The sequence below is a fragment of the Copidosoma floridanum genome, unplaced genomic scaffold (genome assembly GCF_036245765.1).
Source record: "Copidosoma floridanum isolate Cflo_tuat_1 unplaced genomic scaffold, Cflo_Japanese_pri ptg000030l, whole genome shotgun sequence".
Taxonomy (NCBI): Eukaryota; Metazoa; Arthropoda; class Insecta; order Hymenoptera; family Encyrtidae; genus Copidosoma; species Copidosoma floridanum.
The window spans coordinates 8,715,588-8,731,462 of NW_028321907.1; the positions used below are offsets into that span (position 1 = coordinate 8,715,588).

Here is a 15,875-nt window from a genome sequence, read left to right on the forward strand (position 1 = left end):
TATTATAAAAAAATATACTTCCGGCTGACAGATAATCACAATATCAAATTGAATTTGGGCTACCTTCACTTTGATTTGTTGAAAAAAAAGAGAATGATATTATTGCCATCTTCCAAGAATAGTTAGCATTTAAAATTCAAAGATGCATGGTAAAAATTTATAAAAAATTTTCTTACATAAGAGCAGTTTTTTGAAAAAAAATACAACAATTCGCCGAGGCTTTCATAACTTTTCAAAAATCTGTACATTTTTTATAAAAATTCGGTCAAATATCAGGGTAATAGTAGTTTTTAACTAGAATTTGACATTGCACATTATGTTCACGCTTTCGAATATATATATTAATAATTTTTTATGGAAAGCGATCATCAGCTGATTGAATGAAATCGAATAAAAAAATTAAGAGTCTTTTATTATTTATTATCCAGAGAAACTTGCGTGTACATAACTTTTTTCTAAAAATAATTCCTGGGTTAAGTATACGTATAATATAAATTTATTCTAAGGTCCTTTGTCCACATTATAATTCCATTCCATTTATACTTGTGAGGCTGTTGAGTAAAATTTTTTCGGTTGTGACAGCGGCATCTGTTGAACAAAAAATTTATGTGAATTATTGAATTAAAATCACATTGCTTTCCAGCTTACCCATTTGATACCAAAGATCTGTATTTCCCGCATCTGCTCTTGCCGAGTTTAGAGCGTGGCGTATTGCGATGGGAATGGAACAGCTCATACAAAGAGGTGGCTCTCCAGTAGCTGAAAAAAAAAAAATGATACGACTCGGTATAACCAGTTTCAAGGTTTTTGAAAATATTATTTAAAAACTAACCTTTCGAACGCAATATCCCGAGTGGATTGGAAGCATTGCGACGGAAGGAGACCCTGAAATCTACTGGAATGTCTTTTGCCCCGGGAACTTTGTAATTCTGAAAACGAAAGTAACCTGACGTAAGTAAGCACTCGAGTGTACTCATGATGATTAAAATTCCACATTCACCCAAGTTCTGTAGTTTGTCAGTCCTCCGGTTTTCGGATCATATATTAAATCCTCGCAAGTCCACAAGCCTATGCCCATAACGAAGGCTCCTTCGATCTGGCCCAAGTCGATTTTGGGACTCAAGCTTACTCCAACGTCTTCGAGAATATCAACTCGGTGGACGAGGTGCTGTCCAGTCAGCATGTCCACCTCCACTTCGGATACCGTAGCTCCGTATATTGGGTATGAGTTATCACTGGATGGTGCTACATACAGGTCAGAGGCATGTAGATCGATTCCATCGGTGTGCGCCTTGAGTATCAATTCTTGCCACGTGGGCTCTTTTTCAAAAGTGGCTCTGATTGGCTTGAGTCTTTTTAAAATAATCTTACATGCCGACAGCGTTGCCTAAACAAAAGTACTTGTTTTTACAAAAGTATTTTTTGAGAAGCGAGATAATTTTTATGGATATTTTTCAACGTTGGGACGTACAAAACCACAGACATCACTACCAACGCTTCCACCGGTGACGGAACTGTTTGGGGATATCAAAGTGTTGCTCGGTTTCACGCTCACCATTTTCAAGTCTATATTAAACGCAGATGCAACTATTTGGGCCATCTGTGAATGAAACAGTAGTAAGAGCATATTACATTGCGTTACGGATTATGAAGTAGAAAATGCCGATGAGAAAATTTATTTTTTACTTTAGTGTGTAGTCCTTGCCCCATTTCTATTCCGGCGTGTGATACCGAGACCGTACCATCTCGTGCGTAGATCGATACCATCGAATAGTATTGTCCAACAAGTGACAGTGAATACTTCATCGTTACCAAAGATATACCTCTCTTTTTCCAACGATTTTCCTGAAATAATGAAACAAATGTTAACGTTTGCTGATTCGCTGATGAAGATCTCATCGATTCATTTGACGTGTAGCAGTAGTCAACAAATACCTGGTTAAATTTTTTTACGTCTCCGAGTCTCTGTTCGTAATTGGATGATTTTTTCAAATTTTCAATCATTGGCAGCAAAGCTTCTTTGTCCGTCTGACTCATGTTGTTTATTCTGACTTCCAATGGATCTTTTCCTGTCACTCTTGCGATTCTTTCCATTATGTGCTCTATCAATCCAATTCCCTCTACAGAACCTAAACGTCATTCAATTTTCATTAGTATGTAAGAAAGTTTCTCTAGTTTAATCTACGTATAAAAGTAAAAAATCAGAATTTATTGTATGGATCAATAAATTACAAACAAGGGATGTATAGGTTAAATATTTTTTTTTTCAACTGGCCGGGTTGTATCCTTAGATTTTTTTAGTTGTAAAAAAAAAATCGCAATAATTACTTAATAGTTAATAGTTTAATTAATAGTTTTTTGTTCATTATAATTTGAATTTTCTTTCTTGTTAAAATTTTTTAACGATTTAAAATAAATTGATTGTGAAAATTCAAAAAAATATTTAACGAAAATCCATTTTATTGACTATTTTATGGAGAAGGAAGTGTTACGGTGAAAATGTCCATTGTACTTGGGAAAGTAGGAAAGAAATATTTTTCATCTCAAATGGATAATTTTACACAGCCAGTATAAGTTTCTGTTGTATCTGAATTAACAATTGCCATTAACTTGATAAAATTTATCGTAGTGTAAGTACACTCTCGCTTTCTATAATAAAATAGTAATTATTTCGAAAGGGCATTTTTTTATGGTAAATCTCTTTTTCTCAAGCCCCTCATCTTAGTTCTCGAATATAATGATAGAATAAGATTAAAACTTGGACTCAGTAGCGTTTGGTTGCAGATCCATCTCTCTATTAGAATCCAATGTACATATAACCGATTTTCTAACACATATGAAAATTACCTGGCGATCGACACCACGTGTTACACGGTAAATCGGTCTTGACATCGTAACCGATCGTATTCCACTTTTTTTCGTCATAGCAGTTGTAGAAAAAATTGATCGCACTCGTGGCGTGCGACTCGTTGAAAGCAGCACCCTTATTCCCATAGTAAGAACCATTCAATCGCTGTATCTTGCCATGCTCGTCGACGCTCACATCGTACTCCATATAAGCAGCCACTCGCTTGCCGATCGCGCGCATGTTGTCCTCGATCGACATGACTAGGCGAGCTGGTCTACGCAGCAAATGACAAGCCAACGCACAAGCGCAAGCAATTTGCGTGGCACGACTGATTTTCGCGCCATAAGCGCCACCGAGGCGCCTCACCTTAATGTTGATGCTTAAAAAAGTAGAACATCCAGCAGATTCTTAGCTTTTGGGATTTTCTTTATTTTTTTGAGTAACCAAAGGTACTAACGTGTTGGTAGGAACGTCAAGTAACGAGGCTACAGAAGCTTGGGTAAGATCCATCCATTGCGTGGCTGAAAAAACATCCATTCCATCTTCAATGGGAACGCAAACACATGTTTGGACTTCCATGCTGAAATGGTATTGGCTTCCTACCACGTGACTTCCCTTGATCTTGTACTTTTCATCTTTTCCTATATCACATGGATAATAATTTCATCAACATAATATTTTCGTTAATTATAAATAAAAGATGTCAAAGTATGAAATCAATACCCGGGGCTTCCTTTGCAGGTAATTCTATTATCTGTTTGATTCGACTCTTATCATTAGCATTTATGACATCCTGCACGGTAATCAGAGGCTTCCTTTTGGATGTCGCCTTGTAAACTAAGCTTACCTTGGAAGCAGCATATTGAGCAATGTTTTGAGATTCAGCGACAATCATACCGTAAGGTTGACCTGCGTATTGTACTTCATTGTCTGCAAACAGCTGTTTGAAGAAAACAATTAGATGTTTATCTTGGATGAAAATACTAAAATTTTTTTTTAAGGTCAATACCTACAATTTCATCGTATTCCAGAGATTCAAAACTAAGACCTGAGTTTATAAATAAGTTTTTTCCTGGAATGTTTTTTGCGGAATAGAAAGCTACGACTCCATCGATATTCTGAAAACATGTCGTTCAAATAGTTTATTTCAAGTTTCGACGCTTCGATAATGTATGAAATTGGCAATCACCAGAGCAGCTTCGTAGTCAATTTTGTATATTTTTCCGGGAGCTTCAGCGAGTGTCAAAGCGCAAAATACTTCATTATGTTTTATCTGGATATCGTTAATAAACTCGCCTTCACCCGAGGTTTGATAAATCGACTCGATCTTTGGCATAGGTTGGTTTATTGGCCAAATGTTCTTATTTGTATCGTAGTCTTGCTTTCCCGAAGACAACTTGCGTTCAAGTAAAGTGCCTCCACTACGTAACTTGGGATTTACGCGACTTGAACTGATGCTTAAAATAAACTAGCATCGAGATTTTAAGTAAAATTTGACAACTTTTAAAACTTTCTTTAATACAATTCAATATTGTGAAACTATATTACTTTATACAGGAGGCCAACGCTCAATAGCTGACGATACTCTGGCGTAAAGTCCGGCAAAACGTGATCAGGATTGAGTTCTGACTTAAGAACATTAAATGCTTGCTTGAGTGTTTGATGGTCGTAAATACACTTTCCACTGAAAAATGTTTCAGTTTTTGATGCGTGAAGCTGCAAAAATGTCACGATTAGGCTCAGTTTTAAAATATACTTATATTTGTCGAGAAACATATTTAACCATGTTAAGTTTTAATGTTTTAAATATGTATTGAAGTAAATTGTGGGTGTATATATCATAAAACTCCGTTTCTCTAAGTTATTGGGGTGATATTTCTTGTTCTGGTTTTATTAATAAACTTTTTATGCTAGTTATCGAATTTTTTCATTCAGTTATATGTTGCAGATTATCAAGACAGTTAACTCACAAAATCAGGATCAATCCCTCCAAAGATTACATTCGGTCTTTCTAACACTTTTCCATCCTTATCCAACTTGAAAAGAAATCCGGCGTTGACGATAGCATGAGCATTTTGAGCTCTAGGCATGATCTGTTTTGTATTTGACACGGAATCATGGAAAGCGATCGGTCAATTTAGATTGATGAATTTCAAGGTTTCAAAAATTTTTTTTTTAAGTCGAGAGAACAACATCAACAATTACCTTGTACGTTTTGTAAACGTAGTCTTTACTCATAGACGGTAAGACGATGCTGTAAATTAATTTTTTCTCCATTTGTAGGTACAAAAATTCTATTAGATTCATACTTTTTTTCGAATCGGGTGAATCAACTTTAATTATAAAATAACCACATTAACAAAGTTTATTTCAGCTATTATCATAACGCTGTCGTGATGATTACTTACGAATGTGGATTTCAGCCCTTGCCGTTTCTAGAATGAGAAATATGTCTGATGGAAACTCATTGTGATTATTTTTGATCATCAAGTTTCCAGCTATCGTACCGATCTAATAAATCAATGATTTTTAATTCTCAACATTTTCGATTTATACTGAGGTAAATATTCAGTCTTACATTTCGAACAGGTACACTTGCGACGAGATCCACATGCTTGGCCATTTCTTTTAGATATTCAAAGCCAGGATGTGTCATGTATTTTTCAAAACTGTCTTTTGCAATAGAGAGAGTAACATTAGCACCCAAAGTCAGAGCATCGTTTGTCTTGGACAGTCGATGCAAATCCAGAACGTCGTTCACATCGATGTACACCTGTACTTTACCGAGGCGATAAACACCTGAAAGATATTAATTTTGAACGATTTGCAACTAATAATCGATTATTGGTAATATATCTTTAAAATACCACGAGCAGTATTGCCACCATTGATTACGTAGGAAGAAGATGGATGCTTTCGGAAGATGTCAAAAATATCATCAACAGTTAATACCTTATAAAACTTTGAGGAATCTTCTAGATCTAATTGTAATGATCGTGGCATGCTAGACTCGTGAATTATTTCCATTTCCTTACATGTGCCACTGCAAGAATTTTTGGGACAATTTCTACAAGACTGAATGCTATACGCTTCCTGTAAATAAAACAAAAGTTAAAACCAATTGATAAAATATTTTTTTTGTTTGCCCATGATAATTTTAAGAGTAAAGTTAATTAATCGGATAGTAGTGCTCATAAACAACAATTTAGATGATTTTATAAACCAAATTTTTCTCTATAATTGCTACGTTTTAATGGCGTTTAATGTAAATATCACGTTAAAACTAAGAAGTTCATGTACTCCACGGTAACAATAAATAATTACTTCTATATCTTTTATTTGATTCTTCATCTCAGGCGTAGCATCGCTGGCAAAAATTTTAAAAGCATCCAGAATCGGCCGGTATCCAGTACACCGGCAAATGTTACCACCAAAAGAGTTTTCAATTTCTTTCATCGTCATTTTTTTACCTTTCGTGAGACTAAAAAAATGATTGTCTCAGAAGTTTTTCAAAAAAGTGAAATGCAAAATGGGTTTTGAGGTATATACCTGTACATGTTCATAACCCATCCAGGTGAGCAGAAACCACATTGAGACCCGTTCATTTCAGCTAGGGTGGCTTGCAACGTGTGGTAGCCTTTTACTCGGCTCCCTAATCCTTCGACGGTTGTGATTTTCCATCTATTGAATGAATTGAATTTGACTTTTACATAAAATTCTAATAATGCATTTGCTATAAAAAATCTTACTTTTCAAAAACTATAAGTTGTAGGTTTAGTTGGTCAACTTACCCATCGCATAAAAATACTGAAACCAAACAAGAATTCACAGCTATTAGGCGACCATTCGTTTCTACTGCTACAATACACGCACCACATCCTCCTTCGTGGCACATAGCTTTCGTTCCTTTTAAACAAGCTACTTCACGAATAAATGTGTTTAACGAGTTTCTTAATATTGTTTTATTAGAAACTGAAAAAAATGAAAAAACATTTGATTAGTTGTATTTTTGGTGAATTTTTGTGGCTTTTTAATACCGACCTGTATGTACCGTGCCATTTATCGCCAGTGAGACTGTTGAATCATCACTAGAGATCATTGATAATACATTATTTCTAATATACATTTATTGAAAAATTGTGTGTTTTTTACCAATATTTTGAATTTATAGTTTACATATTGTTTACATATATTTTAACGTATGAAGGTATTATTTCACGTCAACCTTCCCAGTGCTGTGTGTCAGTATCAAAACTCTTTATTTACAAATCATGATTATTGTATTTAAGTCCATACGTAAAAATATTGTGACAAACTTTCAGTTAATTTTTTTGCTTTTAAATTAAATTATCAGTTTATGAGTAGTATCGACTTTCATTCTAAGAAACGAAAAATCTGTTATATCTTGAAAAAAGTATTTTAGACATTTTTTTTTTTTTTTGGTAGAAGGAAAGATGAATTTTTTTACGCCAAAATAATCGTTTTTAGAAAGCATTTTTTTTCGAAACCCTAAATACCAAAGTGAATACGGATGTGCCGTACGAATAATGGTAAGGATATATGCAAGACAGATCAGAGATTTGTGAAGTAGGCAGGTCGATGTGATAGTAGTGAAGTGAAAAAACCGGTTACATTTTAAAAGAAGGAAAAAAAATCGTTTTCAAGGTGTAACACGACTTGTGTTTTTTCAAGGTTAAAATTTAACGTTTTCGATAAGCTGACGGTTTTATAGTAAAGCTACGAAAAAAATACAACGTAAACATATTTTAATTACATTTTGGGTACTTATAAGATTTAGTACCATATAATTACAAGCCGAAAAGTTAGGATTTAGGCCTTTGTGCACAGTATTGCGAAAGCTGTGGTAAAATGCCTTTATGTATTGCACATATTATAATGTTAATTAAATCAACTTTGTGACTGAAGTTTTATAGCATAGTTCAAGTAAACAATTCAGTCTTATGTAGTCCAAAATAATAGTAAATTATTGTTGTATATTTTTTCTAAATGATGCTATTGCTAGTATCTTATACTACTATTATGTTACACACAATGTTGGCTTTCTATGATACTATACGGAATCATCTAAGAATAGATAGTGTATAAAATTAAACAAATTTAACGAGTTTATTTAGTATATATTGATGATGCACTAAAATTACACGTAAAACAATTTAATGTAAAGAGCACATAGAGAAAGTGCAGTGAAAGTAAACCTGTTTTGTAACTTCATCAGCCTTAAAATTTGAGTAAAAAATTTTTGTACGGAAAATTAAAAAACCAAAAAAATACATACGTCTGCGAGAGTATGTTTCTTGATTTTCTTGAACTAATTACAAGTCTTATGATTTGGAAAAATTTCAATAACTTACTGTTCACCTGGTGAACTGCTTTCTCCCTGACCCATGATTATTAAAACAATATCTACTTTTCTCTCACTCTATGATTATTAATAACTGAATAACTTGTGAGTCTTTGTATAATCTGTCCAGTGAACTGGAGCCAATCAACACTGTATCTCAGCAGTCAACACAAACTCGCCTGCATCTGCAACGCGAAATTTTCAAGTCCCTCTCTCCGAGACATTTATCCCCACACGAGCCAAGATAAGCATTAAATGATAAATTGGCAGTCCGTTCTCTGTACACGAAATTCGGGGCTATTATACAAATAACAAAAAAATCCGCTTGCTTTTTATTCAAACAGATATACGTTTCACAAACTAATCAATTGTTGAACAAGAACATGATATTTAATCGTTATATTAAGTGAAGAATTGCTTCCAGCATAAAAAGTCATGGTATTAACATAGATTTTTTTTTAGTCACACTGGAAACACTGTATATATTTGTGTAACATAAAAATGTTTTTAGACGCTTTGTTTAATATTAAATTTGATAAAACAAATTGGTTTAAAATCATTGAGGGTGGAATATGGAGTTTTTTATTAAATGGCTTAACTGTTATTTATCGGGGCTTTTTATTACAATACGATGATTCCCTTTATTATTTTTAAATTGTTTCAAGTATAAACAAATGATTATAAATTAAACAAAGTTATGTTGGAATTCATAAGTTCATATCTTCAATACTTGTAAGACTATTCAGTAAAATCTTCTCTACTGTGACACAATTATCTGTAAGAGAAATAATAATATTTATTCTAAATTTTAAAGGTACAAGTTTCGTATTCCTGCTTACCTAATTGATACCAAGGATCTTTGTTTCCTGCATCTGCTCGTGCCGAGTCAAGAGCTTGTCTAATTGCTAGAGGTATTGAACAACTCATACACATAGGGGGTTCACCTGCAGCTTAAAAAAAAAACAAAAAAACTTTAAATTTACATGGAAAAACGGTAAAGAATTCGTTTTATAAATACGAAAATTTTTATTATACATCATGATTTATGAATGCTTGTTTATGATAATTGTGTGAAAAATTGGTGAACAAGGAGATATACAATTCGGAAATAAAGTTTTAATTGAAATATTTACTTTTTGATCCATATATTCCTAAAGGGTTTGTTGAATTACGACGAAATGATATGCGAAAATCCGTGGGTATATCCTTGGGTCCTGGTACTTTATAGTTCTATGCATAAAAATGATTTATTATTGTCATGCCATTTGAACCTATCTTGTTTGTGTACGAGATTTAAATCAAACTAAACCATTTTTTTATATGTATTGTTATTGCTCAAAAACGTATCAAAAACAATTATTTCAATTCACCCAAGTTCTGTAGTTTGTTAGTCCTCCGGTTTTTTGATCATATATTAAATCTTCGCATGTCCAGTAACCAATTCCCATAACGAAGGCTCCTTCGATTTGACCTACGTCTATTTTTGGATTTAAACTTTCCCCAAGATCTTCTATAATGTCTACTCGCCGAATCAGATGTTGACCTGTCAATACGTCGATCTCGACTTCAGAAACTGTAGCTCCATAAATTTTATAACTATTTATTTGCGGATTTGGCGTATACCTTGTTTAAGAAAAAAAATGTTGTGATAGCCCGGTAATATAGTAAAAAATGCAGTTTGTATTGGTATACTACAAAAGTCAGTTGCATTAAAATTTTTATTGGTGATTGTAGAGATACGTACGTGAATGAGACAAACAAATCAACTAGCATCTGGTGTGCTTTTAAAACTAACTCTTGCCATGATGGATTTCCACCCAAAGCTTCTCTAACTGGTTGCAATCTTTTCAAAAGTTCCTCACATGCAGATTTTGTTGCCTAACAAAAAAATCATGGTTTAAAATTATTTATTACATAAAATTACGTAATATCGATCACACTTACAGTTCCAAAAACATCGCTTCCAAAACTTCCTCCAGTAAAAAAATTATTTGGTGCGTTGAAGCTGTCACTTGGCTTTATACTAATCATGTTTAAGTCAATTCCTAAAGTATGAGCAGCGACTTGAGCAACCTGAAAATGAACCCCGCTTCAAATTTCGTTTATCAACCCTATGAGTGTTATAGCCTGAAAATTTTGATTTTTGTACTTTTGTATTGAGTCCTTGACCCATTTCTATCCCTCCGTGTGTAATTGACACTGTCCCATCTCTGGCATGAACAGCTATTGCAGTGTAATACTGCCCAAATACAAAAAAAGGATATTTCATCAAAACAAGTGACATTCCTCGTTTCTTCCAACGGTTTTCCTAAATAAAATATATTAATTAATAAAAAAGCCACTTTTCTTCTGTCTTATTGAGTATGAAATTACTTTATTATATTTGCTGATTTCATTCATTCGATTTTCATAATCAGAACTTTTTTTAAGATCTTCAATCATTGGCACTAAAGCTTCTTTATCATTAGGATCCATATTAGCGATTCGAACTTCGATCGGATCTTTACCGGTTACTTTAGCAATTCTATCCATTATATGTTCTATCATCGATACACCTTCTGTTGAACCTTCATTGATATAATTAATTTTTTTTTTTACTATTATATACCATTGCTTTACATTATTACTGCACAATTTATTTCAATGAAATTATACCAGGAGCTCTGCACCACGTGTTTGGCGGCATGTCAGTTTTCACGTCGTATCCTGTGAAAGACCAGGTTGATGGATTATAGCAATTGAAAAAATGATGGACCACTAGAATAGAGTGTGGCTCATTGAACGAAGCACCCATGTTTCCAAAATAAGTTGCGTCCAGTTTTTGAATTTCACCCTTCTCGTCTACGATTAGTTCATATTCAACGAGTGATGGTACTCTCTTTCCAATTGCACGCATGTTGTCCTCAATTGTCATGACCAGTCTTGCTGGTTGTCTCAACAAGTGACAAGCCAATGCGCAAGCACAAGCAATTTGGTTGGCACGTGTTAGTTTCCCACCGTAAGAACCTCCCAGTCGTCTAACTTTTATGTTTATGCTGAAAAAAAAGTAGTTTCTCTATTATAAATTTAGGAAGAACGCATTATTAATACATACTTATTTATTGGTATATTGAGAGTCAAAGCAATATTCGCATGTAAAAAATCTATGAACTGTGTTGCTGGGTATACATCTACTCCATTTTCGATGGGTACGCAAACGCAAGTCTGAGTTTCCATAGAAAAATGATATTGAGGGCCACACTCGTGAGTACCCTTGAGTTGGTACTTGTTACTCTTTCCTAAAAAAAAAAAAAAAAATTGATTATCAACTTCGTTGAATGCATTGAGAGTCTTTGAGCTGCACTGACCAGCTGGTGCCTGAGCTGGCATATCAACATTTTTAGATATTCGTGTTTTATCGTTGCTTGCCACAGCATCATTGATAGTAATGATCGGTTTTCTTCGAGGGCCAGGTGTATATACAAGTTTTACTCTTGACGCGGCGTACTGAGCTAGGTTTTGAGAGTCAGCTACTACCATCCCGTATGGTTGCCCTGCGTATCTTATTTCTTTTTCGGCAAACAACTACATAAGTATTAAATAATAATTATTGTTCTTAATTTACGTATAACAAGTTGAAGGTGCATTTTTGATAACCTACGATTTCATCCTCAACAATGAATGGAAACTGATGGGCTAAGTTTATAAAAGTATTTTTTCCAGGAACATCTTTAGCTGAGTAAAAAGCTATTACCCCGTCCAAGTCCTAAAATATGGCTGTTTTTAATTTTTATTAATAATGTGAATATAATTTTAAGCGATTTATGCGTAAGTTGACACGTATGCTTCGGAAACCAATTCCTTGCAATAACAGCAAATGAAGTTTTAAGTCCAACAGTATACTTTGGTAACTTATTACGTGATATTTCTTTTTATGATAAAATATTATTTAAATTTATTATATAAGTTGTGATGGTTAGTGCTTTAGTTTTTATTCCTAGAAAATTCTTAAGTTTATAATTGAACTATCAAATAAAAACAATTCCTTTGAAAAAAAAAATTATTACCAAAGCTTCTTCGTAGTCAATTTTTTTAATCACGCCAGGAGCTTCTGCTAATGTAAAGACACAAAATACTTCGTTGTCTCTGATAGCCATATCATTTATGTACTCGCCTTCACCTGACGTTTGATAAATTGATTCCATTTTCGGTAATGGTTGGTTAACTGGCCATTTCTTGCTATTTGTCTCATAATCCTGTTTGCCTGACGACAATGCACGTTCTAGCAAAGTGCCACCACTACGTAACTTCTCGTCAATTTTACTTGGATTTACACTAAGAATAAACTGTAAAACATTCAATAAGATTTTTCAAATTCTTACAGTTGTGTTATGTGGACTTAGTTATTTAAACTTTCGATTAAAAACCTTGTAAAATAAGCAAAGAGCCAAAAGTTTTCTAAATTCTGGCTTATAATCAGGTAATACGTAATCAGGATTTAACTCAGAATCCAAAATATGTAATGCTTGTTTTAAAGCTCTTATGTCAAAAATACATTTCTCCTCCAAAAATTCTTCAGTCTTTACTGCATGTAGCTAAAAAAAAAAGACAAATAAATGAACAAACAAACAAATACATAACTAAATAAGCAAGCAAATCAGTAACAAAAAACGGTTTATAAGAATATTTTACTATTGTCATCATTTGTTATACTTACGAATTCGGGTCTTATACCACCAAATATTATATTTGGTCTTTTCAGAACTTTTCCACCATCATCAAGTTTAAAAAGAAATCCAGCATTAACTATAGCATGAGCATTTTGAGCTCTTGGCATTATCTTAGTGTAAAATTAATCAATTAATAGCGCTAATTAAATAATTATTTAGACATAAAACAATTTTGGAAAAAAAATGTAGCATTTTACCTTATAAGTTTTGTATACATAATCACTGCTTAAGGCTGGAAGTACAATGCTATAAATTATTTTCTTATTCATGTTTAAGTTTAAAAAATTGATTAATTCAACATTATCTTTAGAGCCTGGGGCACTCACTGCAATTTTTTAATAAAATTTGTTTTAAAAAAAATAAAATTGAACAATGTAAATTTTCGTATACAAATTACATACATATATGAATTTCTGCTCCAGCTGTTTCAAGTATTAAAAAAATATCTGAAGGAAACTCCCGGTGATCATTTTTTATCATTAAGTTACCAGCAATCGTTCCAATCTAAGATAAAATCATTATTGCATCTCGCGTAATGATAATATACAAAATATACGTACTTACATTTCTGATGGGCACACTGGCGATTAAATCAATATGACCAGCCATTTGTTTTAGATATTGGAAGCCTGATTCCTGTGCATACTTATTGAATAAGTATTTCGCCGTGGAGAGAGTTATGTTTGCACCCAAAGTAAGGATGTCTTTTTCTTTTTCAACTCTATGCAGTTCCAATACATTATTAATATCAATGTACACTTGCATTTTATTTACACGATATAGACCTTAGTATATAAAAAACTTGTTGATAGTACTTATTGAGCAACGCGAATATTATTGCAAAGTCGATTAAATAAGGTATACGCACCATGAGCAGTGTTCCCACCATTAATAATATACTTTGCATTTGGGTGCTCTTCAAAAATTTCAAAAATGTTCTTAACATCCAATAATTTGTAGATTTTCGTACTATCTTTTAACTCAATTATCATTTTTCTGGGAATACTGGATTTATATATGACTTCCAAATCATTGCAAGTACTATTACGTGCCACTTTTGGGCAATTTTTACACGATTGGATTTTATAAATGTCCTAAAATCATGATATTAAAATTATGATTACCAATAAATTATGATTCACTGATAATTGCCTTAAGGAGTAAAATTTCCTACAGGGTAGATATAATAATATAAAAAAATGTAAGTATGCAGAAAAAAATTATATACTATTAACTTTTTAAATACACACTACCTCTATATCTTTAATATTTTTCTTCATGGTAGCGGGAGCATCACTAGCAAAAATTTTAAAAGCATCCAGAATCGGCCGGTATCCAGTACACCGGCAAATGTTACCACCAAAAGAGTTTTCAATTTCTTTCATCGTCATTTTTTTACCTTTCGTGAGACTAAAAAAATGATTGTCTCAGAAGTTTTTCAAAAAAGTGAAATGCAAAATGGGTTTTGAGGTATATACCTGTACATGTTCATAACCCATCCAGGTGAGCAGAAACCACATTGAGACCCGTTCATTTCAGCTAGGGTGGCTTGCAACGTGTGGTAGCCTTTTACTCGGCTCCCTAATCCTTCGACGGTTGTGATTTTCCAACTTGAAACGCCAAAAAAACATGCGAGGCAAAGTAGTATATTAAATTATTGAGGCAATGTATGATTTATTTATCACCATCAGCCTTACCCATCGCAAATGTGAATTGGGACCAAACATGAGTTAATGGACATAACATGGCCATTAATTTCTGCTGCTACTAGGCATGCACCACAGCCTCCCTCGTGACACATAGCTTTCGTTCCTTTAAGGCAAGCTACTTGACGTATAAAGCTATTTAAGGAAGTTTCAGCTGAAATATTTCTAGAAACTAAAAACATTCAAGGAAAAGTAGAGGTATCAGCTTATTCTTTATTTCACACGATGGATTAATATTTCAGTATGTATACCTTCATACAAAATATTATTAATCGTTACTTGCACAGCTTGATTATCTTCACTATTGACCTTCGACTGGTTAGCTCTGTAAGATTTAAACAGATAGCATTTAATTTCTTTAAGAAAATAATTTTATAAACTTCAGCTTATGATGCAAGAGGATGTGTCTAGTTTAAAAGATAACGTGGTGTTTTAAAAAAATTACTAGATGTAAGCTTGTTGTTAAGAATATGTCATCGTGCTCTATTCGAATGTATTATTAAGTGTAGACGATAGCATACAGTGTAATGATGTTGATGCTGTTATATCACCAAAGACGTCGTGAATAAATGCGTTAATTCACCAAATAAGTAAAAAATTATCGATAGCTGTTTAACTGTTATTATTACTGTTCATAAAAATATTTAAAATTCAATTTTATCCAGTAAAAATATTAACACAAAATAATTTTTATTTTCGTTTGTGATAATTTTTTTCAATCGTACAAATTAATATGTAAAATGGCTTAAAACGTGTAATATAATTATGAATACTATGATCTGTCTCTATTAAATTATTTATTAATGTAAAAATTTGTATAAAATTCATTTTAAATGTCTAAATAACTTACACACTTTCGTTTAATTTACTTTCTCTAAGTCCCATTTTGTTTCAAAAGAATCAACTTCAGTTGAAATTTTACAAATATGTTTAATATTATTAAAGTATGTTATTGAACCTCTTAAACTTTACTGTGCGCTTCTTTGTCTTGTTATGGCTGATATTTTCAATGGATACAAAGTGACCACTTCTTTTTCATCCCTACCTAGTACCAATCGTTGCAAGCACTGGTTTCGTAAGATAATTATGGATGGACTCTTCGAATCGTAAAATTTGTACTTACACGTAATGACAAAAACTTATGGTTTGCTAATATATTATTTGCTATAATTTTAAAATCTTTTACCAATTAATCGAATAAGATTATAGTTAAAGTTGAAAATAAAAAAATAATAACAGTTTATAAAGTC

The 15,875-nt window shown here is 32.9% G+C and overlaps 2 protein-coding genes across 2 annotated transcripts; both read right to left on the minus strand.

The window, feature by feature from the left end:
- Positions 1-475: 475 nt before the first annotated feature.
- Positions 476-6,947, minus strand: LOC106645750 (uncharacterized). The gene is made up of 22 exons (XM_014361675.2): positions 6,890-6,947; positions 6,640-6,820; positions 6,398-6,529; positions 6,173-6,329; positions 5,716-5,941; positions 5,427-5,647; positions 5,257-5,359; positions 5,054-5,181; positions 4,819-4,941; positions 4,397-4,564; positions 4,038-4,316; positions 3,862-3,966; positions 3,572-3,788; positions 3,306-3,489; positions 2,848-3,227; positions 1,936-2,129; positions 1,687-1,845; positions 1,472-1,600; positions 1,001-1,387; positions 833-929; positions 649-759; positions 476-588 (listed from the first exon to the last, which is right to left on the minus strand). The coding sequence occupies exons 1-22, from the start codon at positions 6,945-6,947 to the stop codon at positions 521-523; spliced, it is 3,807 nt and encodes a 1,268-aa protein (XP_014217161.2). The 3' UTR covers positions 476-520.
- A 1,970-nt stretch (positions 6,948-8,917) lies between these two features.
- Positions 8,918-15,510, minus strand: LOC106645749 (xanthine dehydrogenase/oxidase-like). Its single transcript, XM_023391409.2, has 24 exons — positions 15,476-15,510; positions 14,877-14,950; positions 14,617-14,797; positions 14,398-14,529; positions 14,173-14,329; positions 13,788-14,013; positions 13,484-13,704; positions 13,321-13,423; positions 13,117-13,244; positions 12,907-13,029; positions 12,617-12,784; positions 12,257-12,535; positions 11,851-11,955; positions 11,558-11,774; positions 11,305-11,488; positions 10,866-11,245; positions 10,584-10,777; positions 10,360-10,518; positions 10,155-10,283; positions 9,955-10,088; positions 9,581-9,833; positions 9,344-9,440; positions 9,050-9,160; positions 8,918-8,985 (listed from the first exon to the last, which is right to left on the minus strand). Exons 1-24 carry the CDS (start codon positions 15,508-15,510, stop codon positions 8,918-8,920), a joined length of 3,858 nt encoding a protein of 1,285 aa, XP_023247177.2.
- Positions 15,511-15,875: the final 365 nt, after the last annotated feature.

Coding starts and splice junctions, on each gene's coding strand:
- LOC106645750 (XM_014361675.2), bottom strand. CDS start 6,947: ATGATCTCTAGTGATGATTCAACAGTCTCACTGGCGATAAATGGCACG. Junction 2,130..2,847: donor CACGTGGTGTCGATCGCCAG/GTAATTTTCATA, acceptor AATGACGTTTAG/GTTCTGTAGAGGGAATTGGA. Junction 760..832: donor CGGGATATTGCGTTCGAAAG/GTTAGTTTTTAA, acceptor TTTTTTTTTCAG/CTACTGGAGAGCCACCTCTT.
- LOC106645749 (XM_023391409.2), bottom strand. CDS start 15,510: ATGGGACTTAGAGAAAGTAAATTAAACGAAAGTGT. Junction 14,014..14,172: donor AAAATATTAAAGATATAGAG/GTAGTGTGTATT, acceptor TCATGATTTTAG/GACATTTATAAAATCCAATC. Junction 11,489..11,557: donor GCCAGCTCAGGCACCAGCTG/GTCAGTGCAGCT, acceptor TTTTTTTTTTAG/GAAAGAGTAACAAGTACCAA.